The following is a 27,959-nucleotide window of genomic DNA, read 5'->3' as shown; positions in this document are numbered from 1 at the left end:
GTAAAGCGGGGCCTTTGGAATAGTTTGGTTGGGCTTTTCAGCACGTTGACAGATGTCACATGATCGACAAAACCGGGAAACCTCAGTTTTTACTCCAGGCCAGAAGAAATGTTTTACAATTCGTTGAAACGTTTTTGTGACACCCAGGTGACCAGCAAAAACATTTTCGTGTGCCAACTTCAACACATGAGATCGGTAACTGGAAGGCAAAACAATTTGAAATACGGTTTGCCAGTCATCACCTTCTTTTGGCTGCCACTTGCGCATCAGAATTCCATCATCCCAAAAATATCCCACCTTTGCCAACAAATGGTTACGACTGGCCTCAGCAGCATTACGACAGTTTGTCAGTGTTGGGTCTAACTTCTGGGCAGCACCCAGATGTTCCTTACCCACAAGGGACTCACTTTCAAAAGGAAGCATGGAATTCTCCTCAGGGACCACATCATTCTCAACAGACAGTCTGCACTCTACCTGCTTAAGTGGCACATTCAGAAAAGAATCAGACAAATCAACAACATCTTGAAAACTTTTTGACTGCGACCGTGTAACAGCACAGGCTGGAAAAGCTAGAGGAAACATGACAGAGAGATCAGGAACATCGAAGGCTACAGGCTTGCTTACCACTAACGGACTGGGAAAAACTGCACCACCAGCAAGGTCATTTCCCAGTATTATACTGACATTATCAACGGGCAATTTCTTACAGACACCCATTTGGACTAGGCCTGTAACCAGGTCTGACTTTATTTTGAGGGTGTGTAGTGGAATGCTAATGCAGCCCATCTCAATACCACGTACCAGAGCATTTGCTCCTGCATATGATGCATCAGAAAAAGGCAAAACATCCTCCAACACGAGGGACTGGGCCGACCCAGTGTCCCTTAAAATCTGTACGCACCTATCTGCAGAGTCTCCTGCCAGTGACACATAACCTGATAGTAGAAAAGGACTATAGGAGGAAGTGTCAACCGTGAACGAATCAAGAACAGCTTGTACAGCCGCAACGCTTTTAGGTTTTGTGTACGTGGCCTTTTGCTTCCACGCCTTACAATCAGAAATCATATGACCAGGATCAAGGCAGTAGAAACAAACCCTCCTTTTCTCTGTGCCCTTCAAAACAGACTTCCCACCACCACCAGACATACTGACATTAGCTTTAGGCACAATGCGAGCGACAGTTTCTGTAACGAGAGGAGTTTTAGACGGACGCACAGAGGAGAAGACAGTTCGGTGAGTAAGTGCAAATTCGTCTGCAAGCACTGCCGCATCAGTAAGCTTTAATACTTTTTGTTCATTTAGATGGACAACAACGTTTTCCGGTAAGCAAGTTTTAAAATCTTCAAGTAAAATTAACTCCTGCAATTCTTCAAACGTGGTAACCTTACTAGCAAGACACCACTTCTCAAAGAGAGTTTTTTTTTCTCTGGCGAACTCCACATGTGTTTGTTTGGCTTGCTTTAAACACGCTCGAAACTTTTGTCGATAGGCTTCTGGGACTAACTCGTATGCCCTCAACACGACTGCTTTCACAGCATCATAGTCCAATGACTCCTCAATTGGTAAGGCAGCACATACCTCCTGTGCCTTGCCAACAAGGTTACACTGCAGCAATAAGGCCCACATGTCCTTTGGCCAATTTAATTTCGCGGCAACACGCTCAAAAGCAACAAAATAGGAGTCTACCTCAGACTCACGAAACGGTGGCACTAACTTGACATATTTGCTAACATCAAACTCAGACCCTGATACCACACCATCACCAGAAGAGGGCGGCCTCACACGAGGCACCGGAATTGGGCGACTACGCAGCGTTTGCACCTCTAACTCAAGCTTGCGCAATTTAATATCACGATCAGCTTGAATTTCAAGAGCTTTCAGCCGAAGCATTTGTGTCTCATACTCCTGCTTCTTTAACGCAAGATCAAGCTCTTTTAATTTCAAAGCTACCTGAGGATCTACAGAAGCTACACTTTTACCGCTAGTAACCGAATTTGAGTCACTTTCTGCGCCAACATCTGCCTCATCCCTTTGCTCTAATGTTTGTTCTGAAAAGATGCCAGCCTCTACCAACTTAATATATATCTCATCTTTAATTGCGTGTTTCCGTGCACTTCTAGAAACTGAAATGTTGTAAAAATCTGCTATTAACAGGAGATCTACTTTTCGACAATTATTAAATTCTTCAAAAGAAGGAGACAGAGTAAACTTTAATAAGTCGAAGTCCATATTTTCACTAATATAGGAATCCCTTACCTACCAAAGTTTAAAGCAGCCAAACAAACTTTGTATTTTAAACAATAAGGGAAAAAAACTTTTGTGATTTTGTGATAAAGAAAAATCACAATGCGGACGAGCCCCCAATTGTTACACTTGTCTCTGGTCTAGGGTCAGAGAGGAGGTAACAAAGAAATCGACAGAGGCAAACTCTTAGGAAAAAAAAAAGCAATATCAAACAAATTAACTGTTTCTCCCCAGTCCCAGCATTCCAGCAAAAGACCACACTAACTTGGTAAATAACAAAAGAGAGTTTTATTTAAGAAGTTCAATGATGAAGGGGAGCAAATCATACTTCAGAAGGGGAACCATGCCAAAATAACAAACATAACAGAGCTAACTTAACAGAGGGACACTATCTAGTCTCACAAAGAAATTAAAACAAACAGAAGTCTTACCTTACTCCCTTTCTAACCAAAAACAGGAGAAAACTTGGGTCAAAAACAAATGGCGTCCACCTCCCTACTGCTCCAACAAAGTAAACCAGTTTAATATTATAAAGAGAAGTCTTAGATTTTTGGCAATCTTTGGTAAGGTCATACAGAGTGAAATTACAACAAGGACACTGCAACACCTCTAGAAGTCCCAACGCAGGGGAACACACAAACAACAAACCAACCACTAGCACGGACACTAAGCTCAGGGGCAGGAGAAGAAACAGTCTCTGGTGGCGGGGCAGCACAGAGTAGGCAGGGGAGAGCTTCACACAAAGTCTCCAGCTTTATTTCCAAAGCCTCTTCTTCAGTAGCCAATCAGGAATCAGGACAAGCCAATGGTGGATGATGGCAATTACCAACAGCTGAACTTCATTAAGCTTTGCAGTAAGGTGGACGAGAGAAAAGAGAATGAGAGAGAAAACCAAAACACGGCAAAACTCAGATTACATATACACACAATATTACAAATAAAAATAATTACGTCTTGGAACGTAACAGCTGTTTGTGTAGCAGGGAGGAAGGTACAAAATACAACATGTTCCATAACAGGGTTAAATTTAACCTTTAATATTTATCAAAATATAAGTGCTGAAGTACTGAAGGAAACAAATTAATAGGAAATGTAGGTAAAATTATGTAGAGCCTGTAGGTCATATAATTACTACATTTCTTATTAAATTAAAAGGTAAAATTAATTCATCAGCCATTTAACAGGTGATTATAACAATACAATGTGACATGAAATATGACTCCTGTTCTTCTGTTCCAGTCTCATACTGTAAGTTTTTTCTTGTCATAATTATGAGCATAACTTATTATACGTATCAAGTCCTTACTTAAGTCAGGTACTTAGTTATATACCTAATTAACCCAGTGTAAGTATGTATCCAATGTTGTAAACATTAAAGCACTTTTTGTAAGTCGCTCTGGATAAGAGCGTCTGCCAAATGCCTAAATGTAAATGTAAATGTAAGTCCGAGGAAAAAAAAGGAAAGATACTGAATACAGAGCTGGAGTCTACACAGCCAAACTATTTACAGTCATGTACAGACGTATTTAATGCACGTGTACAGACGTATTTAAAGTATCATACCTTTTAAATGGACAAAATTCTGAAGCCTTTAATGTAGAAAAACTAAGCAAACTCGCAGTATATTAGCCATGTCTCAGCAACTGGACATGACGCACTAATAAACTACTAAAATATTCATAACTCAAATCACCCAAAGTGCAGTTTAACACCTGATTTGATGTGACGGGTCAAATTTTCAGAACTTTTATCTATTCTTACACAAATTTCTTTGGGTCTAAATATGGCAGTGTGGCCGTACGGTAACGTCACATGATGGAGATCAGTAGAGTCCTGTATGTTAGAACTACACTTGTATTAGAGACTCTGTGTTTTCAGTCTTGTCTTTCTCTTTCCTACAGATGGTGATGTGATCCTGGAGAGTCCTGTCCATCCTGTAACTGAGGAAAATCCTTTGACTTTACGCTGTTTATATCGCAACACAAAGATCTCAGACTCTGGTGCTGTTTTCTATAAAAATGATTCAGTTCTCCAGAAGCAGACTACAGGAGAGATGACCATCAGTAGTGTCTCAATGTCACATGAAGGTTTCTACCACTGTACACACCGAGAGAGAGGAGAGTCACCGAAAAGCTGGGTTTCAGTCAGAGTGAGGAAACCATGTGAGGAAACCACGTCTACTTAGTTGTGTTAGATTTGTAACAATGTGATTTCTAAATTTAGTGTTTAAATGGATATCTGGGTTATTTTCTTCTTTTATTTTCAGCTTCTGGATACAAATTCCTTGTTGTAATTGTAGCACTGAGTTCGGCCTTCGCACTGTTTTTCTTAATGATCTTACTGATCGTGCTGGTGCGCTCCAAGAAGAAAAAAGGTTTGATTATCAGCTCTTCATGTCTATAACAATTAATCTGTTCTTTTCTTCTTATTATTTTTTTTTTAAACATGATCTTGTTTCACCAAGTATATATTACTGCTTTCCTCTGTTGAGAAGGTGTAGAATATCAAACTCCTTCTGCAGTAATTCTGGACACCAGTGAGCCTGCAGGTCAGTCTGTGTTAACAATAAACACACCAGGTTTTGTTTTTGACGTTAGTTGCCTTTTTTCCCTATTTAAAAGAAAATAATAATAATAATAATAAATAAATAAATAAATCATGTGGCCAGTACCAGTGCAGTCTTTTGCAAAAGTGTGGGCACCCCTTGATAAAAAACAGATCTCTGTGACTTTTTTAATTGAAAAGATGTTAACACAGTCTCTCTTGGAAATGCACAATATTTTCAGCAAACATTGATGCATAGTTACTTCTTATGCCATAAATGTATAAAATAAATAAAAACATTATTATGGAACTGTGCAAAAGTTTGGGCACCCTTAAGTTTCCAGAGTCTCAGATTCTTTTACAAGGTTTTAGACCTTGATCAGTTCGTTAGATCTGATGCATGGCAACAGCTGTCATTAGTAAATGTGCACACTCAACAACCATGGGTTCGTCTAAGCAGCTGTGTAAGACTCTGAAAATGAAAGTTACTGATGCCCACGATGCAGGAGAATTCTACAAGAAGATAGCTAAGCATTGTCAGCTTGCAGTTTCCACAGTGAGAAATGTAATCAAGAGATGGCAGTTCAGGGGAACTGTGGAGGTCAAGATGAGATCTGGAAGACCAAGAAAACTCTCAAAGAGAACTGCTCATATGTTGGTCAGAAAGACAAATCAGAATCCCTGTTTGACTGCAAAAAACCTGCAGGAAGATTTAGCAGACTCAGGACTGGTGGTGCACTGTTCCACAAGACCTTCATGGAAGAGTCAGCAGAAGAAAACCTTACCTGCGTCCCCATCATAAAATCCAACGTCAGAAGTATGCAGCAGAACATCTACAGAAGCCTGATGCGTTTTGCACACGAGTGCCTAAACATACCTCGAAATCCACTAAGGAATACCGCAAGAGACGCAAGCTGAAGGTTTTGGAATGACCATCACAGTCCCCTGATTTAAACATCATTGAAAATTTGTGGGTAGATCTTAAAAGAGCTGTGCATGCAGGATGACCAAAGAATATTACAGAACTAGAAGCCTTTTGCAAGGAAGAATGGGAGAAAATCCCAAGGACAAGAATTGAAAGACTTTGATCTGGCTATAAAAAGCATTTGCAAGCTGTGATATCTGCCAGAGGAGATGTTACTAAGTACTGATTATGTAGGGTGCCCAAACTTTTGCACAGTGCCACAATAATGTTTTTATTTTTTATCTTTGTTCAATTTATGTTAGACATAAAAACTAACTATGCATCAATGTTTGCTGAAAATATTGTGCATTTTTTTCATTTTCAAAAGAGACTGTGTTTACCTCTTTTCAATAAAAAAAAATCACCACAATCTGTTATTTATCAAGGGGTGCCTAAACTTTTGCATGAGACTGTATATATAAAAGCTCTAATTTTGGGAAAACCTTGTACATGTAGAGAGTAAAACAGTTTGCTAAAATCAGTGAACTCCAAAGGTATTACTGTGCAGTAGGCATCTATGCCAGCTAGTACAGCTTGTTTTTTCTTACATATATAAAAAAATCTGTGGATAACAGTGTTATATTACCGCGAACACAAGTACTTTTTTTCAACACATTCTTGTATTGTTAATATAGCCTTGACGAATAGTTCTTTAGGCTCCCTGAAAAATATTTTTCCAGTCCCTGTGCATGACCAGTTGAAGAGGAATGCTTTTTGTTTGTTAAGCCACATAGTGACCTAGGAATCGTTCAAGCCAAAAAAAATTTAAAAACTTGATGCATGAACAGTGGGAAACAGGTGCACATCATGATGGTAGATGATCAGGCCGGTGATTAATATACTGATGATGCTAAAATCTAAGTGTTTAGAACAGACAAGAGGGGAAATAAAGTTGCTGCTGAGAGTTACATAACCAATCTTTTTTTATATTCTCTTAACATTATACACTTTGTAGCCTGTCGCAGTAAAGCATTCGTTTCTATTTCTTTTATTTAACCTACATTGTTTAATTTATTTTGTATGAAGAAACGAGAAGTGGCTCAAGATGTTTGCACAGTAATATAATTAGAAGTTTGTTAAGGGAATGAAGGTGCTAACGAGTCTCTAACTTTTTCATAGATGATGCTGCTGCTGGACCGAGTGATGTGACTTATGCTGAAATTGAACTAAAAAAACTAAAGAAACCAAAGAAAAAGCCAGGTAAAAAAACAATCTTTTAATTTACTAACAGAATTGCAACCTTTTTGTATTTCATATTACCCATTTGTGTATTTATCATACAATTACAGTTATTAGTCATTTAGTAATTAAAATTAACTCATTATAAGGTAACAGATGTACATGTGCTGTAGTTATGGAAATTTACGTGGTTTATCTTAGTGAATGCTAACTGAGTGTCCGTTACTCACTAGGAAAGAGCAGTAAGGGAGATGAGACTGTGTACTCAGAACTGAAGCAGGACACAGATAAAGGTAAGATGAGCTAAAAGTGCACACACAATCTCTCCAGAGTATTTCTATTGCTTTTGCTTGAATTGAATTGCTATTGCTTAAGCAAAGAGAGAGATTTACACTATACATGCTATAAGTGGCAGAGACGTACAGATGAAGGCACAGCAATAGAAATCACTTAGACAACAAGCAAAGTTTAATGGTCTGGAAGTCAGAACTGGTACATACGTCTCATAAAGCCAAGGGATTAAAAACTTTATTTGGTATTATTTTAATAATCCCTTTTACTTTTATCACATTTTTACTATTCAAACCAAAGACTGTATATGCCTATATATACTGTATGCCTTGGTGGTGTGGTTTGGGGTTTAGTGGTTGGCTACAGCTAAATTTCACCACTTCCAAATGATAATAGTGTTTACTTTTATTTATATAATGAGATAACATCAATATCATCTCCTTGGGTTTCCCTACAATAAAGGTATACAAAAAGGCATTGCTAATGCACTGATAAACAGTTTTGAGATTATCTGATATCTTTGAAAGATTGTACCAAAGATTTACTGTATTAACAATGTTGACAGTTCTGTAGCATAATGTGTTTCTCTTCTGTAAACCACTCTAACAGACACTCTGGGAAGGTTTTTTTTAGCTTTGTGCCTATGACTTCATCACAACTGTGCTGATATTTATCACAGCAGCACTTCATGTCATGTGATATTGTCAGGGGTCAGGGGTAGCTCAGTGGTTAAGGGATTGGACTACGGTTCGGAAGATCCCAGGTTCAAACCCCACAACCACCAAGTTGCCACTGTTGGGCCCTTGAGCAAGGCCCTTAACCCTCAACTGCTCAGATGTATAATGAGATAAAAATGTAAGTCGCTCTGGATAAGAGCGTCTGCCAAATGCCTAAATGTAAATGTAAATATTGTTTATATACCATCTTCTTGCCAGTTTCTCTCTCTCTCTCTCTCTCTCTCTCTCTCTCTCTCTCTCACACACACACACACACACGCACACAGTTTGCTTTAACTTGACACAGGTTTATTTTAAGATATGTTGAAACCGAGATATGTGGATTTACCTTGTATTTGTCTGTTAAACACAACCTTGTATCTTTGGGATGCTTTAAACATATTCAAAATTCACTGGATAATATTCACACTTTCTTATGCCAGTAAATGAAAATCACATAAAAATACCTGGAAATGCCTATTCACCTGTGCGTCCGCACAAGCATACATGCTCACAACACTTAGCCCACTTGAATAGTCTAGTGTGCACTTCATAGACTTTACACAGAAACTTTAAAATTAGCCTTTAGGTGGCTAGATTATATATATATATATATATATATATATATATATATATATAGTCTGTTTGTGTGTGTGTACAGTATATATTACTTCAATTCAGTTTCATTTGTATAGCGCTTAACAGCTTTATAATGAAACATTTTGTAAATGATATAAAAATAAAATAAAACTTAAGTATACATTTCATAATCAATGAAATTTGAAATCGCTGAAAATTGCAAATTCAGTTAGTTAAATGATCAGATTGTTCCTGATGGACAAGCCGATGGCAACAGTGGCAGGGTAAAACTTTCTGAAATATTATAAACCAAAAACCAGAAACCAAAAAAAAAAGCCTGGTGGGAAAAAAATATTTCAATTTACTCAGTGCAGAACTGCTACCTTTTTGTATTCCATATTACCCATTTGTGTATTTATCTTAAAATATCTGCTATTAGTCATTTAGTAATTTAAATTGAATCATTAAAAGGTAGTAGATCTTCATGTGCTGTAGTTTATCTTAATGAACACTGAATCAATGTCCGTTGCCCACTAGGAAAGAGCAGTAAGGGAGATGAGACTGTGTACTCAGAACTAAAGCAGGACACAGATAAAGGTAAGATCAGCTAAATACTTTTTTTATTTTTTTACTTAAAAAAACTAAAGAAATCAAAGCAAAGTTAAGGTAGGATTATTATTATTATTATTATTATTATTATTATACAGATGTTAATAGAGGTACATGTACTGTAGTTATGAAGGTTTGGGTGGTAAATAGACAAAATGATGTGTGTGTTTCTTAGTGAATGTTAATTCAGTGACTGTTACTCACTAGGAAAGAGCAGTGAGGGAGATGATAATTTGTACTCAGAAGTGAAGAAGAACACAGATAAAGGTAAGATGAGCTACACAACAGTATCTCTCTACACAATTGTATTGTTTTGACAAACAGAGAGATATTTACACTGTGTTTAATACATTCAGTAATATGACTGATATTTTTACAGAGAGTGAAAAATGAGTTATTTTTACTGCGTTGTAGGGTTTCAGCTCTTTGAGTGAATCTTTGAGGCTGATTTGATTAAACTGATTTACAATATATAGTATACACTTTATCCGCTAGCCATCCACTGTCTAGCACAATGTACTGTAGTGTATCTTACCAATTCTGCTTTATTTCGTGGCAAATGATGATAACACAAAACCTGGTATTTTGTCAATAATGAGCAAGGTAATTGTTTTAAATGTTTAAACTTTATTATACATGACCAAAACAACAGTTCTTCATAAAGAAACAAGAATTTATTGAGCTATGCCAATGTACATGGGACTGCGCTACTTAAAACACATGCACACATACAAACACACAAACCGTTCAGTGGTGAAAGTTAATTGGAGTTCTGAGGTACTTCTAGTACTGCTTATTAGATCTGAGAAGGTCACAAGTGCAGAGCCTTGCTTTTATCTGGTCTGCTTAGTTTTGGTTTCGCACCAATGTTTAGCAAGGTATGAAGCCTTGTTTGTTTGGTTGCGTTATGGTGAGCGTTCTCCTTGGTGATTTGCTTCTGTAGGATGGGAGACATGGTTGTGCTGACATTGCATTAGTTGGCTGTCTAGCAGTTGGATGGCGTCTTTTGGGGAATCCCTCGGTGACGCCTTGGTTGCTCTCGATTTCTCTGAAAGATTTTCCTTGTTGCAAGACTCATCAGAGATGTCTTGAAGAGTAAGACAACTCGATTGCTTGTTATTGTAGCATGTGAGCGCTGGTCAGAGCTTAAGGTGAGGGAGAGTGCACGGCGAAAGAGCCAGAGCTCAGCGAGCTTAATGAGCTCTGGAGAGCCTGAAGAGTCTCAGAAAGCTAAAAGCTGTGCATGGCGAGGGAGTTTGGTGAACCTGTTCAGCCCTTGGTGTTTTGAGTCGGTTCGTCCCACAGGGGGTTGTCCCTATCAGATGTTGTCACAGTTAGGGTTAGCCACGCTCCACACGGAACATCCTGATGAAGTTTCAGTACTTTTATAAAGTGTATTACATTAAGGGCACTGGTGGCTCAGTGGTAGGTGTTTCTCCTGCCATGCGAAAGGCCCGGGTTCGATTCCCAGCCAGTGCCCAAACCCCAGCCACTGGATGCAGTGTCGGTCCCAAGCCCGGATAAAATGGGAGGGTTGCGTCAGGAAGGGCATCCGGCGTAAAACCTGTGCCAAGTTATACTATGGACTGGATATTCCGCTGTGGCGACCCCTTGTCGGGAGCAGCCGAAAGACCAACAACAACATAAAGTGTATTACATTAGCTACCAACTTAAACTACCAACTTTTCATTCGCATCAATGTCCTTTGAATAAAACAAGCTTTCATTCAGTATCAAACATCCCATATCTTTCATACTCATTCATATTTTTATCTACACAAAAGGGTTATGTTAATTATACCTTCTTGGTTATAGTGAACACGTCAAGCATAGCACAAAGACGTAACGCATACTAAATAAGCATATATGTATTTGTATATATTGGCCTTAATGGCACACTTTAGATAATTGTCTTTGGAATTGTCCCCATTTCTGGAGTCTTTGTTTAAGAGAGAAAAAGTACAGTATAATATATTGACAATGGTGGCACAGTGGTGTAGTAGTTAGCACAGCGGCCTTGAACCTCCAGGGTTGAGGGTTAAATTCCTGGCTCAGGTCTATGTGTGCATGCAGCTTTCCCTGTGCTTGGTGAGTTTCCTCTGGGTACTCCAGTTTCAAAGGTATGCAGATTAGGTTAATTAGCATTTTCAGTGTGTGTGTGTGCTTGTGCACTGCGATGGACGAGCATCCTGTTCAGGGTCTATTCTCGGCTACAGGCCTCCTTTGACCTTGTAACATCCCAGCAGCTGGCCAATGAGGAAGCAGCTCTGTAACACCCACCAACATGGTACAGTATATTTGTGTCAGGAGGAAGAAACGGGAAAAACTTATCAGCAAAACAATTAACATTGTTTCATTTAATTTCAATAAATTTAATCATCTTCAATTTAACATCAGTTAATATTCAAATATGAATAGTAAAAAAAATAAAGTGAGACAATAAAGCTATAACTCTGTAATCTGTTATAGATGCTGCCGCTGGACCAAGTGATGTGACTTGTGTTAAACCTGAACCGATAAAACCAAAGAAGAAACTTTTTTCTTTATTTAAAGGTAAATGTAGTGTAGTTCTGGAAGTTTAAGTGGTAAACGGAATGATGTGTGTATCTTGTGAATGATGTGAATGTTAATTCAGTGACTGTTACTCACTAGGAAAGAGCAGTGAGGGAGATGATAATTTGTACTCAGAAGTGAAGGACAACACAGATAAAGGTAAGATAAAAGTGTAGGCCTACATATAAAGTTTATCCGGAAAGTGTTCACAGCGCATCACTTTTTCTACATTTTGTTATGTCACAGCCTTATTCCAAAATGGATCAAATTCATTTTTTTTCTCATAATTTTACACACAACACCCCATAATGACATCATGAAAAAGTTTACTTAAGATTTTTGCAAATTTATTAAAAATTAAAAAAATTGGTAAAGCACATTTGCATAAGTATTCACAGCCTTTGACATGAAGTGTACAGTGGGAGCCACGTCAAACAGCCGCTTGGAGCATGATAGGTCCATGATAGGTCCGTGACAGGACCATGATCGATCCGTGCACGGAATGTGATCCCCCGCGATGACGTAGTTAACGATGCCCCGCCCCATAAAAGCCCCCATGCGCTTTCTAAAAAGATGGTTGCAATGCTGTATAATTCCGCCAGATGGAGCATTGACTGCTTCAGTTAACTGCAGTGTCCAAGCAGCCGGTTACTATATTTTATATATATATATATCATAACTTACGTCAACATAGTTTCATAAATAGATGATGTGGTAAATAAGAGGGATAAAAAACGATTCATAAAACAGATTTAAATCCCTCAATACACAACTCATGATGCTTATGCTATTTTTAATTAATGATTAAATTAATTAATAAAACTACTTATTGCAATATTTTTCACGACATCCTTAATAATACTTAAAGACACGGTAACATCTGTAATTTATCTATACCAGTCGTTGTAGGTATGGAATACAAGTGCGGGCTATGTACAGTATTTTACATTATGGTGTTTTTATCTATTTCTGTTTAGTACACTGGTAGATAATATTTTGCTGGTAGATATATTTTATTCTTCTTTGAAGATAGCGATTAAAATTTAACTCCTGCTTGGGTTTGTTTTCGTTATATTTTTGATGTTTTTTCTGATGTTTTTTCTCGCTGATAGTCAAAAATTGGCATAATAAATCGATTAATAACGCATAATATCTTAAACAAATATCTGTTCATACGGATCAGTATGTCTTTAGTCATTTAACCAGCATAACGTTTCCCCATCAAAGATCTGATGGGGCATTAATCACTTATCACTACGGTGAATAGATGCGGCAGCAGAGACAGATTAAATCCCCATAAACCTTCACACCTGAACACAATACTAACAGAACTAAACAGTTCCAGAGGGTCAGCGCCTGTTATTAGGACAGGAATCACCTACAGGATACTACTGTAATTTTTACTGCTTATATATTTTTGCCATAGTTTCATTTGGTTTTACGCGATTTCATGTTTTATTTGTTTGTGTGTGTACGTGTGTCTGTGTGTGTGAGAGAGAGAGAGAGAGAGAGAGCGTGCGCGCGGGAGAGGGCTTATATTGTGATTTATTCAAGGTTACTAAAGCCTGGCTTCCTACTACTAATATAAATATTTCAATGTAACCCATGGGTCTCAATCACAAAATCAGCCAACGCTGTAAACAGATGACAAGACAAATTATATAGGCTACTCTGAAACGTTAATTTGAACTTAAATATATATATATATATATATATATATATATATATAAATTTCGGGGCTTCTCAGTCTTTCGTTAATTTTACTACTGACTGGAAACCAATGTGGCTTATTAAAGATGCACTGTTTTATTGGACATGGCTGTTTTGTAATGTTCTGCAGAATAAACTCTGTCTACGGTTCGAATATACTGTGAACGTCTCAAAGTCACGTCTCTAGATCCTTCTGCAGTAATGTTATCGTGGTGTAAATTATTAACGTATCGATGTATTTCACTTGCAGACAAAATAGTCTAGTAACGAAAGTAATGAATTTGTCACTACTCTTCTCTTACGCAGCACGGCTAAAAAGATAATAAAAATTACACCAATCCATGATGCTACCCTGTCCATACACAACACTGGCTGGGGAGATGAACTCAGACTTTACAAAACTTACTATTATTTCATGAGATGAAATTAAGCTAGGATGAAGAGAACAGAAGTGAACTCTCCTCTGTGTAATATCTAAGTAGAGTGTAACTGGAGCAGCCACAAAATGCCCCCGTCTAACTCTGATTAGGAAAAGCTCACAGACACCAAACCTGCAGCACTTTGGTGTAATTTTTATTATCTGTTTAGCCGTGCTGCAGAGAGGTGAGATGAGTAGTGACAAATTCGTTACTTTTAATAACTTGATGTTTGATTGAATATTATATAATTTCCAAGTTTGATAGTGTCGATTTTAGAGTGCATTATACGATGCGAAAAAGAAGTAAATAAACACGTAGCAATGCAAAGAGGACAGAGCTGCGAAATATTTAAGCAATATAAATTTAACAAAGTGTGATCATAATGGTTGTTGTTGCTGCTGTTTAGGTAATTGGTTCCACCGTGTTACTGAACGCAACTGTGTTCACAAAACCGAGCGTAGGTAAAGAAAAACACTCGCTAACGCGTTTGAATGAAAAGGGGCGGCGGCTTTTCTTTGAAGATAGCGATTGCGTAATGGGCGGCAATCCATGGCAGGGGGGTATAACACACCTCTGAACGTCTTTTGTCTTGTAAATGATTATCTTTGTTCACCTTCCAATCCCCCACAGCGCACACACTCTCTACACTGTTGCTATGTCTGTTGGGACACTTGGTTATACACAGCACCTTAATGTATGAAACACTTACTTCCTGGTTTGTTTTATTTTAAATATTGCTTATTACCTTTTCCCGCAAAATAAACATTAAACATAAACAACATCTTATCATTGTGTAAATTATTAACATATTGGTGTCTTTTAATTAAGGACAAAAACAGACCCTGCGCTTGTGTTTAGGACTGGTGCTGAACAGCTGTGTTCTTAGGTTTAATCAACGATTTACAAGACAACAGTTAAAGCGTTTGTGGATGAGAGGTGTGTGTGTGTGTGCGCGCGCGCGCTCCTGCATTTCTCCGTTGGTTTAACACAAACATTTTGCGCACAGACAAGTCTGAAGTACCCCTCCCCCCGCCAAAACCACACACACACACAGAGAGCAATTAGCACCATGTCATAGTCAGTATTCTCCACTGAGGTTTCTTACCTTCCATTCCTTCTAAGTTTGTCTTTGCTCTTTTAATGGAGTTCTTAAAACCCCCCAAAAAATTATACTGAGAAAAAAATGATTATGGGTCACAATCACAAACACAAACTAGCACAGATACATATGATAAAGTGTTTAACTGTTGTTTTCATTTGTTTCTATAACAATAATTAATATAATTATTATTATTATTATTATTATCATTATTAGCCCAACTCTTTGACTATTTAAAACAATGTCGGGTCCCGTTTTTGCACATTGAAGTTGTTGGTTTAAGTAAATGTATTTTTAAATACACAAAAATCCCCCAACAATTAAAACACGCACACATGACTTTAAAAATAAAATTTATTCTTTCAAAACTAGTCAAAGGTAAAACAATAATTTGTATAAAACAGGTGAAAACATGTTTAATTTTTGCTTAAAGGTCATTAAAATACCCGGATAACACCAGCTGCTTATCAGTCTCTATCTGGTTCTTTTATATTAAAATATTATTTTTAAAAAATATTAAAGATGGAACTGTTTAATTCTTTGTTTCCCCCCTAAAGTATTAGACGTTTTGCAATTCTATGTTCAGAATATACATTAGACCTGACCAAACATCATTCTAAAGCTGTTGCACTGTGACGTCATCCCTCCTACAGTTCCCTTTAACAGCTTGTTCAGGCTCCTCCAGTAGCTCCAAAAGGCCAACCGTCATCCGTCTGACCGCCCAATCCTCCACGGCGGAGCTCTGATTAAAGAAAACAGGAGAATTTAGTGAAGACAAAGATAAATAAACTTTACAGAATATCTAGTTGTAATAAATATAAAATATATTAGTAAACCTACACCACAGAGTGTGTAAAATACTGTTTTGGGGAATTCTGGAATGTAAATAAACTGGGATAACTTTAACCATTGAACTTTGTTAGTGTTAAGCCCGGTCTGTCTGTATTATTGTCTGCATTAAATTAAAATGCGCTTTTCATACAAATAAGTTAGGCGATATAACACTCTTATATATTAGTTCATCTCTGAAGCGAAACTATAACTTCCCGAGTACTGAAGCCCCCCTCACCTCCCCCCCCACACACACACTCCCCCCCCCCCCCCCACTCCTTAACTGATAAACACCTCAGAGTTTGTATCCAGCTTGGTAACTAAGCGCTCGCGCTACCGCGCAAAGTCACAGCCAAATTGAGAAAAATATAAACCCGGTTATGAGCATTTAGCTCGCGAGCTCCTGTACATCTATCCTCAGCTTGTGTCCTTCATGAACTGCATCACATTATATTCACAGAAATAACCTGCAGATTAACTCTTACCCAAAGAATAAATAAATGCTGAATTTATCCCGACAACACGCAGTCAGATTCTAAAGGCATTTTTATAAAACACAAACACTCTTCATCCGGTAGTGCAGCTTTTGTAATAGGGACATTAATAGTATTTTCGAAGCCTAGGTGTCTTTTTTAGTTAAAGAGGAGTGACATTGGTGATACTGACAGTAAACTGTAATGTTAACTCCAGACTTGGTAAACAGATCATTAAGTTATCTAAAGTCACATCCGACCGCTGCTGGTGCTGCCAGTGATTTTCAAAACGGCTGATAAAAAAACTAAACTGGGAAATAAACTGTAAACTAATCCCAAACAAATTTTATAAATTAAAACACCACTTACCGCGAATAGTCCATTAAGCCGCCATCTTCATCTCTAGTGCAGTTTGGCAGCGTCAGTTCGGCGGGGTGGGTTGTTAAAATCACGTGATTGCAACTCAGCGCAGCTAAATTGCTGGCTTGTGTTAACGTGTCCTTGAGAACGAAGCGCCATCTAGTGGTGGAACCAGGTAAATGCATAAATAGGGCTTAAATGGGCGTGTTTACTGTGAAATCTTGACATGCCTTTCTCGAAGAAAAAGGAGGGGGGACTACGGCGTGCATAGGGCAGCCGTACGCCATTTGTACGCAATTCACACGGCCACGGCTATTTGGCGTGGCTCCATCTGTATGTGTGCGTGTATGTGTGCTTGTATGTGTGTGTGTGGGTGTATGTCTCTGCTTGTGCCTTGTGATGGACTAGCACTCACTCCAGGATGCATCCTCACTGGTGCCCTGATGTGACCCCGTACATGATAAGCAGTATAGATGATTAGTCAGTGAGTAAATATGTTGAAAGTGAATAACAAATTGAAAACTCTAAAAACTGACATTAAACTTAATATTACCTTGTCCTGAGAATATAGTGGAGATTAAAACAGCTGGCCAATAAGAATGCAGTCCTATAACGCTCATCCTACACCAGCTGGCCAATGAGGAAGCAGCTCTGTAACACTCACACACACAGTATATTTGTGTCAGAAATGCAAATGTTAAAATATGAACAAACACTAAAAAAAGAGGAAGAAACGTGGAAAACTCAGAGGCAAAACATTTAACATTTTTGCATTTAATTTCAGGGTTTTTTTCTTTTTGTAAGGGGTCTTGCAATTATTTTTTATTCATCTTCAATTTAAGTGATAGTTGATATTCAAATATGAATAGTGGAAAAATAAATTAAGAACATAAAGCTATAAATCTGTAATCTTTTCTAGATGCTGCCCCTGGACCAAGTGATGTGACTTGTGTTAAACCTGAACTGATTAAGGAACCAAAGAAAAATCAAGGTGGAATTTATATATATTTGTTTTTCTATTTCATTATTACTTTTGATGTTATTATTTTATGACCATTTCTGAATTTCATTTAACCCCTTTAACATTTTTTGCCAATTACTAATCTTAACACATAGTGTTCTGTAACTGATCAGAATCATTCAGTAACTAAAATGAAAATGATTGAAGTTATTAGAGGTAAATGTACTGTAGTTCTGGAAGTTTAAGTAGTAAACAGAATGGTTTGTGTTTCTTAGTGAATGTTAATTCAGTGACTGTTACTCACTAGGGAAGAGCAGTGAGGGAGATGATAATTTGTACTCAGAAGTGAAGAAGAACACAGATGAAGGTAAGATGCACTAAAAGAGTACACACAATCTCTCTACACAACAGTATTGATTTGACAAAAAGAGATATATTTACATTGTGTTTAATACTTTCAGTAATATGACACTATATCACCCAATGTGGTGTCAACACATGATGTTCCTAAATATAATGTCACTCAATATAATGCAACACAGAAATCTATTAACCACTTTTCAGCATAAGATTGAGGCATTATCATGGCTGACCTGTTTGAGATGTCAAAAATCCCTCTACAATTTTGCTTCCTCATTGTCTTAAAATCAAGTCTGTGCTTTCTGTGTGTGTGGTGTCACCTGATCCAGGTGTCAATAGGTCTTACATATTCATGAAAAGTCATGGATTATTCAGTTAAACAGAGGCTCTGCGGAGAAGAGTTTGGCACATCAGTCACTTCACCCCAAATAAAAGGTCCTTCTGAGTGTTATAATATAGTTGTAACATAACAGATATACAAACTGAACAAATAGTGCTCACTGAATACTAAACCCAAACTGAACACGTTGATTAATAAACCGAGATGTGTGTTTCTTCGCCCCACCCCTATGAAAACGGCGTATTCAGAGAAAGGCTCGCCTGGAGAGTTTGTGCGCGGACCACTGAGCTTCTGCGGATTCTAAAATTTACATTGTAACCGTTTTTTAGGGCCCTTAAAAAACAGTAGGGCCCTTTACACACTATGACGACGTAGGACTGATGCTATAGTGCTTGGGCCCTAAATAGTGAGAAAATAACGTTATAAATCTGTAATCTTTTCTAGATGCTGCCCCTGGATTAAGTGATGTGACTTGTGTTAAACCTGAACTGATGAAGAAACCAAAGAAAAATAAAGGTAGGATTATTATTTTTTTATGACCATTTCTGAATGTCATTTAACCCTCTTAAACCATTTTTTTCCCCAATTACTAATCTAAATGAAAAGTGTTTGGTAACTGATGAAAGTTAATAGAGGTAAATGTAGTGTAGTTCTGGAAGTTTAAGTGGTAAACAGAATGGTGTGTGTTTCTTAGTGAATGTTAATTCAGTGACTGTTACTCACTAGGAAAGAGCAGTGAGGGAGATGATAATTTGTACTCAGAAGTGAAGAAGAACACAGATAAAGGTAAGATAAGATAAAAGTGTACACACATCTCTCTACACAACAGTATTGTTTTAACAAACAAACATTTGTATTGTATTTACTACATCAATTAATATTAGTAATGTTTTTACAGAGAAATGTGTAAGAACATTAACAGTGGTTTTTGCTCAGTATATATTCAGTATTGAATGTGATTTGTGCCAAAAATGACTGAACAAAAGTAAAAAAAAAAAAAAAATCAACAAAAATACATTGACACTGGTGTAGTAGTTAGTAGTTAGCATTGTGACGTTGCACCTCCAGTTTCTTATTCGATTCTCCGCTCAGGTCTGTGTGCATAGAGCTTACCCTTTGGTGGTTTTCCTCGGGTTACTCCAGTGTGTGTGTGTGTATGCTTGTGCTCTGTGAGGGGACTGCCACCCTGTCCAGGGTTTATCCTACCTGGTGCCCTGAATGCCCTGAGCCACAGGTCTTCTGTGACCCTGTACAGGATCAACAGTATAGATAACTAGTGAGACAGTAAATGAATTGAAAGTGAATAAAAAATTGCAAACACTAATCACTCACATTAAACGTAATGTTAACTTGTCCTGAGAATGTGGTGGAGATTTAAACAGCTGGCCAATAAGAATGCAGTCCTGTAACGCCCACCCACACGATATATTTGTGTCAGAAATGCAAACGTAAAAATTGGCATCAAAACAGTTAACATTTTTGCATTTAATTTGTTTATTTGTTTTTCTGCAATTCTTTTTGTTTTTAATCACCTTCAATTTAACATCAGCTACAATTCAAATATGAACAGTAAGAAAAAATAAATCTGAAATATTTTCTAGATGTTGCTCCTGGACCAAGTGATGTGAAACCTGAAGTGATGAAGAAACCAAAGACAAATCAAGGTGGAATTTTTTTTCTATTTTGTTTTATGACTATTTCTGCATTTCATTTAACCCCTTAAACCATTTTTCATACTTTCTTATCTTAACACATAGTGTTCTGTAACTAATCAGAATTATTCAGTAACTAAAATTAAAATGATAGACGTTATTAGAGGTAAATGTAGTGTAGTTCTGGAAGTTTAAGTGGTAAACAGAATGGTGTGTGTTTTTTAGTAAATGTTAATTCAGTGACTGTTACTCACTAGGAAAGAGCAGTGAGGGAGATGATAATTTGTACTCCCACAGAATAATGTGTGTTTCTTAGTGAATGTTAATTCAGTGACTGTTACTCATTAGGAAAAAGCAGTGAGTGTGTGTGTGTGTGGTGTCACCTGATCCAGGTGTCAATAGGTCTTACATATTTATGAAAAGTCATAGATTATTCAGGTAAACTTCAGAATTAGACTCTGCTGAAAAGAGTTTGGCACATCAGTCACTTCACCCCAAATAAAAGGTCTTTCTGAGTGTTATAATATAGTGGGAACATAACAGCTATACAGTGGTTACTCATGCGGAATGTCTATGACTGCCACGCACTCTGTTGCGGCCAAACGCCAACAGACAAAATAAATCAGTCGCAATTCAAAGTAATTTGTGAAATGATTGCCAGGTGGCGCAAACATTTTTATTTTTAAGGGTAAAAATGTCAATTTTGGAGTCAGTGGTCCGAGCACAACGTAATAATCTTTGTATGATAAAATAACTCGTGGCATGAATCTACACGAGGAGCTTCAGTTTCAAATAATCATTGCACTCATTGCAAAAACACATGATAATAATAATCAAAAGAGTGAGCCGCTTTATTTAATATACTAACATGTTTTTGCTGTGTAGTGGACCGCGCACGCACAACCTTTCGCGGGCGAGCCTCTGAATACGCCATTTTAACGGGGGTGGGGATAAGAAACACTGCACGGGCAGAGGTATGACGTGCTCAAGTTCACCGAAACCGATACAGAATAGCGCTGTATCCCTGTTTGCTTTCATTATTTTTTTAAATCATAACGTTTTCTCGTCATTGTGCGTGCACTTAAATAAAAGTAAAGTCTTATAAAGGCTATGTAGCTTATATAGGTTTATTATGTTGTTTTTGCCCATTAATCTAACCACACCTGTGGCTCACCCACGTTTTCTGATACACACAGCCAGAGTTTTCTAACCAGGCGAGTGTTACACATGATAAAATATAAAGGCTTACTGTGTTAACATTTAAATTAGATGTAACTAAGAAACCCCTATATTTAAGTTTTAAATTTGTACTGTAATTTTAGTACTGTGATGATAAATTTGTTTAATGTTTCACTTGTATTTTACAAGGTTTTTGCCGGTGGTGGTACAGCACAAAAGGGGTGCTGGGATGTAAAAATGTAATGTGTTAAAAAGTTTTCATTATTAATTAAAGAACATTATGATAATCACAACAATCTACTCCATTTAATTCTTATATTAACGCAAAAACACATCGAGATCTGCTGACGCAGTAGCACGTCCTGACAATGTTTTAATTTTTATGGTCATTAATTTTCATTTATTTCAGTTAATAAATCTACTACAAATTTAAAGAACACAAAATATAAGATGACAAAAAACATACATGCGTAGCTTTTCTAATTACACATGATAAAATCTAAAGGCTCACTGTGTTAAGGTTTACTTTGCTTAAATTTGATGGAACTAAGAAACCCCTATATTTAAGTTCTAAATTTGTACTGTAATTTTAGTACTGTGATGATAAATTCGTTTAATGTTTTACTTGTATTTTATAAGTTTTTTGCCGGTGGTGGTACAGCGCAATGGGGGTGCAGGGATGTAAAAATTTAATGTGTTAAAATGTTTTCGTTATTTATTAAAGAACATTATGATGATCACAACAGTCTACTCCATTTAATTCTTATATTAACGCAAAAACACATCGACATCTGCTGACGCAGTAGCACGTCCTGACAATGTTTTAATTTTTATGGTCATTAATTTTCATTTATTTCAGTTAATAAATCTACTACAAATTTAAAGAACACAAAATATAAGATGACAAAAAACATACATGCATAGCTTTTCTAATTACACATGATAAAATCTAAAGGCTGACGTTTACTTTGCTTAAATTCGATCCTAATAAGATTTAATTTAATTTAAATTCTACATTTGTACTGTAATTTTAATACTGTGATTATAAATTCATTTAACTACAATGTTTCACTTGATTTTATCCGCTACTATGTGCAGCCCTAACGGAGCGCGGCTCATTAATCCTGCAGAGAATGAACTGATGCCCGAGGCGTCAGTCTAGAGTTATATAGCGCCATTCAGCGGTAGAAGTCAGCAAACGCACAAACCCAAATGTCGACACCGTGAGTTGTGGCGGTAAAACCAGAATACCGTATTAATATCTGTAGGTGAGAGCAGCTGATTCACACCTGGAAAGGGGTGAATTATTTGCATTTGAATGTTGTCTGACATTGTAAAGCACACACAGTAACACTAAAACAACAACTTAAAATACAATTCCTTATAATAAATAGGAATAAGTGGCCCTGATTATACTTCATAAATATTATTTAGTACAGCAAAATTTCTCCACGCTCTGGAAAACTTTATACGTGCGGTTAAGCGCTGATTAATATAAATGCCCATACCAAAATTATGTTGCTCAGAATGAGCTTTTTCTTGTCACATGAGACTGAATGGAGACTGAACTCTTTGCAAGCTCGACTTTGTCTTTACTATTTCTCCTAAACCCCACTTAGAAGAACAATAGACATAACTGAGACACAAACTGGACATACTTTTGAGAAACATTCGAAAAATCTGAGATGTACATGAGAAACAATACTAAATTTGAAGGAGAAGCAAATGAGCCATATACAAGACCATAATGAGATAAAAGTCAGATATAAATGAGATGCATGAGACACAAATGAGTAATATTATAGTTTTATTGAACATATCAAAAATCCTCAATTAACAGCATACAGTGTATTAAATTTACAATTCACACAATATAATAGACACCAGCAAAATCTGGCAAATCAAGACACTGATACAAAATGTCACTAAACCTGACAAAGATATTAAATGTCACACTGCTCAACTCAAAGTATGATTTATACAGGAGTTACACAAAGTCCACAGCATTGTGACAATCTTTCAGTGAAAAGAATCAGTCAAAAAGGAGATGAAAAAATTTAAGGAAAATTGGTTGCTTGCTGCTCATGGGCTGCTGCTTACCTGACTGATGATGTGGTGCTGATGGAGACCCCGGAACATTCTCCTGCAGTTTCTTTGTTGAGATTCCTGGTCTCCTGAGGTGGCATGCTTCTGAAAAGAACCCAATTAAAGTAAATTGTATATAATTAGCAAGATAACCTTTCTACAAACAAACATATATGGGTCTTTATTTATAGAATATAATTAACCAATGCCGTTAAAGTTACATGTTCTGGTAACTACTATTAAACACTGAACACTACATCATAAAACTACTGGTTTTCAAAAACTGATCATGCAGTGACATTAACTTACTATAAAAAAATAAAAAAAAACTTAATATGTCAAACCACACTGGTTACTTAGGGCATGTCTAATAATAATACTGTAACCAGCTGACTGATTTTTACCATTAAAAAAAAAAAAACTTTCAACCTTACAAGGGTTAGTTAGCTAGATATGCTAATCCACATGCTAAACCACCAACAGGTAACTTTTGAATTATTTTTGCAATTTAAGAACAAACGTAAGCTGTGTAAATTTGTAAAGTATACCACAGTTTTTTTGTTATTTTCCCACAGACTCTGTGGTTTTAAATTACATTTTGACTCCTTGTCAATAATAATTCATTTAAAATTCGAAAAAGTAAAACCCATCTTCACTGGCCGCCTTGTCTTCTTCTTCTTGGTCTTCTTCATTTTTATCTGCGGCAGGCAACGTAGTTTGTGCAATACCGCCACCTTAAAGTCTGGATAAATGATGATTGGTAAAGTGTTTATTGCTGACCTGACACCGAGGCCTGACGATGATGTCTTTATTAGAATCTATATGTACTGTAGGCTTAATTAGGTTGGCCATAAAAATGTTGAACATTTAGTCATAAACAGATACAAACAGAGATAGACTATAAAAAATGTATTCTTTGTTCAAAAACAATTGTCAGCTGGTGATCATCTGTGTAAACAACATTTAACCAATGTTGTTGTTTTTAACTCATTATTGTACAGTAAATATCAATAGCTCTGGTTCAGATTTTTCATGTTTGTTGTATAAAGTATTTAGATGTGGGAATTACTATCACTGTAGTATTTCTTCAATACAACATATTGTTATCACTTAATAAAATGGCTATAATTATATTATATTTAATTATATTATAATAATATTTTAAAACTGTGGTGAATGAAAATGGCACTTTGCGCCACTTGGTGGTTATTTCACGAAGGACACGAAATGTCACTGATTTATTTTGCCCGCTGTTGTTTTGCCGCGGCGGTGGGCATGGCGGTAATAAGAATTCCTGTTGACTCCCTACTGTAGGCCTAGTTTGGTGGTGATTGTATAAATTTCCTAGGAAGAGTATATCAAAATCCCTCAGGTTTTGGAAAATGACACAAAATAACTGACTTTGTGTTGAGTTGAACCCTTGACATGCAATTTGAAAGTTGTTCAGTTCCATGAGCTCTAAATTTCTACTGGGTTTTGCATGCATATGAGCCACGCCCGTGGCCCAGACTCACAGGCATCCTAATGGCAGCAGATTTCAACACTATGACGACATAGGACTGATGTCCTAGTGCTTGGTCCCTAAATAGTGAGAAAATAACGTTATAAATCTGTAATCTTTTCTAGATGCTGCCCCTGGATTAAGTGATGTGACTTGTGTTAAACCTAAACTGATGAAGAAACCAAAGACAAATCAAGGTAGGATTTTTTTTTTTCGATTACATGATTATTATTTTTTTATGACCATTTCTAAATGTCTTTTAACCCCTTAAACCATTTTCTTTCCCAATTACTGATCTTAATGCATAGTGTTTGGTAACTGATGAAAGTTAATAGAGGTAAATGTAGTGTAGTTCTGGAAGTTTAAGTGGTAAACAGAATGGTGTGTGTTTCTTAGTAAATGTTAATTCAGTGACTGTTACTCACTAGAAAAGAGCAGTGAGGGAGATGGCAATTTGTACTCAGAAGTGAAGAAGAACACAGATAAAGGTAAGATACACAAAAGTGTACACACAATCTCTCTACACAACAGTATTGTTTTGACAAACAGATATTTATGCTGTGTATAATATATTCAGTAATATGGATGATGTTTTGGAGAGAGTTAGAAATGTGCTGCTTTTACTGCATTATCCAGTGTATAATTGTGATCATCAGGAATAGTCATTTGTACTGTATATTTAGTATGGAATGTGATTCATGCCAAAAAGCATTTAACAAAAATAAAAGAATCAACAAAAGATACATTGGCAATGTTGGCACCGAGGCCGGCTCTACGCAGGGGCAAGAGGGGGTAGCGTCCCCTCAAATAAATGTCCTGCCCCCTCAAATAAAAATTTTGAAATGTTGAGAAATCACATGTTAAAATACTCAGAAAATGAATATATTACAATTTGCTAAAATGATCTGCGGTAGCGGAAAAATCCGCCGAAAAAAGGGACACTACACAGTACGGTTCCCTCAAGTCTCTGTCCCTCTGTTGTGTGTATTCATTCACAGGCTGCAGCACACACACACACACACACACACACACACACACACACACACTCTTCCCCTGAGCCTTCGGTAAACATCCAATCACCGTCCGTATACAAATGAGTCAAGACGTAGCAAGAGTGGATTGGAGAAAAGAGAGCTGTTCATTTACTATAAAAGAAATATATATATACAGCGGGGAAAATAAGTATTTGACACATCAGCATTTTTATCAGTAAGGGGATTTCTAAGTGGACTATTGACACAACATTTCCACCAGATGTTGCCATCAAGCCAAATATTGAATTCATACAAACAAATCAGAACATTTAAGTATACAAGTTAAACCATAATAAATAAAGTGAAATGACACAGGGAATAAGTATTGAACACACTTTATTTAATACTTTGTAGAAAAGCCTTTGTTGGTGATTACAGCTTCTAGACGCCTCTTGTATGGATAGACCAGTCGTCTGCATTGCTCAGGAGTGATTCTGGCCCATTCTTCCACACAAACGGTCTTTAAATCTTGAAGGTTCCTTGGGCCTCTTTTATGAACTTTGATCTTCAGTTCTCTCCATAGATTTTCTATGGGATTTAGGTCAGGTGATTGACTGGGCCATTCAAGCAACTTGATTTTCTTTCTTTGAAACCACTTCATTGTTTCCTTGGCCTTGTGTTTGGGATCATTGTCTTGCTGAAATGTCCACCCTCTTTTCATTTTTAGCTTCCTGGTAGATGGCAGCAGATTTTTATCCAGAATGTCCCGGTACATTTCTCCATTCATCCTGCCTTCAATAATATGAAGTCTGCCAGTACCCCTTGCTGAAAAGCAGCCCCAAACCATGATGCTTCCACCCCCAAACTTAACTGTTGGTATGGTGTTCTTGGGGTGGTGAGCAGTGCCATTTCTTCTCCAAACATGGTGTGTAGAATGACTGCCAAAAAGTTCAATTTTGCTTTCATCTGACCATACTATAGTCTCCCAATAATCCACAGGCTTCTCCAAATGCTGTTTCGCAAATTTTAACCGAGCCTTGACATGCTTTTTGTTCAGCAATGGAGTCTTGCGTGGTGAGCGTGCATGGATGCCATGGCGGTTCAGTGCATTGCTTATAGATTTCTTTGAAACAACAGTACCTGCTGATGCAAGGTCTTCCTGAAGTTCTGTCCGAGTGGTTCTTGGCTCTTGGAGAACTCTCCTGATTATTCTTTGGACTCCTCGGACAGGGATCTTGCGTGGAGCACCTGATCGTGGCTGGTTTATGGTGAACTGCTGCTCTTTCCATTTCCGGATAATGGCCCCCACAGTGCTCACAGGAACATTCAGCATTCTGGAAATGCACCTATAACCATTCCCATCAAAATGCTTTTCAACGATAAGATTACGAAGATCTTGAGAGAGTTCTTTGCTTTTACCCATCATGAAGTCTTTCCTGTGTGCCTTCTGGGTAATGAGAAGCCTTTATAGGCCATCAATTAGGACTAAAGCAGCTGATATCAATTAGTACTGATAGGGGACAGGATTTCTCTATCAATACTGACAGATTTCAGGTGATCTCCTGGCTTTCTATGTAATTTTGCACCTTGTTATCTTCATGTATTCAATACTTATTCCCTGTGTCATTTCACTTTATTTATTATGGTTTAACTTGTATACTTAAATGTTCTGATTTGTTTGTATGAATTCAATATTTGGCTTGATGGCAACATCTGGTGGAAATGTTGTGTCAATAGTCCACTTAGAAATCCCCTTACTGATAAAAATGCTGATGTGTCAAATACTTATTTTCCCCGCTGTATATGAAAAGTTCTATAGCCCAACTGCTTTAACTTATTTTTTTTGTTGTTATTATTATTCATAAGACAACTTTTCAGTTTTGTAAATATTCTAGTTATACTGTATTAAGTCTTACTTTAGGTTAAACGTTTTGAGAATTCGACCATGCAGCTAAGATAAATGTTATGTCGTTGATTGATAAAATCTGGATTATGGATATTTTATTTTATTTTATTTATTTAATTTTCATTTTTCATTTTCCCCCCTGAGGGATTGCCACCTTATTGTGGTCAGGGGGGTTGCGTGCCCCAGTGGCCTTAAGAGCTATACCAGCAGAAGCTTAGTCTTCAAGTGGGACACCCAAGTTGAACAGGTCTGATGGTAGAGGCCTGACAAAGTGCATTCCACTTCTCCAGGCTTTGGACGCAGCTAACAACACAATTCAGCAAGGACAATACTGTTACTATAAGCACAAGGAAAAAACAGTGCTCGAACATGACGTGTACACATGATGCCCCCTTCACATTTCTCACTGCCCCCATATGTGCCTGTCTAGA

General features: G+C 37.2%; 1 protein-coding gene across 1 annotated transcript in view; it reads left to right on the top strand.

Moving 5' to 3' along the window:
• LOC128518883 (uncharacterized) overlaps positions 1–27,959 on the top strand; it is a 429,900-nt gene that overhangs the window by 391,329 nt on the left and 10,612 nt on the right. Inside the window, exons 14-23 of the mRNA XM_053492243.1 lie at positions 9,334–9,393; positions 11,595–11,678; positions 11,778–11,837; positions 17,490–17,561; positions 17,839–17,898; positions 18,676–18,747; positions 18,958–19,017; positions 19,833–19,895; positions 24,774–24,845; positions 25,077–25,136. Coding sequence (XP_053348218.1) covers positions 9,334–9,393; positions 11,595–11,678; positions 11,778–11,837; positions 17,490–17,561; positions 17,839–17,898; positions 18,676–18,747; positions 18,958–19,017; positions 19,833–19,895; positions 24,774–24,845; positions 25,077–25,136 — 663 coding nt within the window. The remainder of the gene's footprint in view (positions 1–9,333; positions 9,394–11,594; positions 11,679–11,777; positions 11,838–17,489; positions 17,562–17,838; positions 17,899–18,675; positions 18,748–18,957; positions 19,018–19,832; positions 19,896–24,773; positions 24,846–25,076; positions 25,137–27,959) is intronic.

This window comes from Clarias gariepinus, chromosome 1 (assembly GCF_024256425.1).
Source record: "Clarias gariepinus isolate MV-2021 ecotype Netherlands chromosome 1, CGAR_prim_01v2, whole genome shotgun sequence".
NCBI classification, from domain to species: Eukaryota; Metazoa; Chordata; class Actinopteri; order Siluriformes; family Clariidae; genus Clarias; species Clarias gariepinus.
Note: the sequence above shows the minus strand (reverse complement) of the source record. Positions and strands in the feature narration are given on the sequence as shown.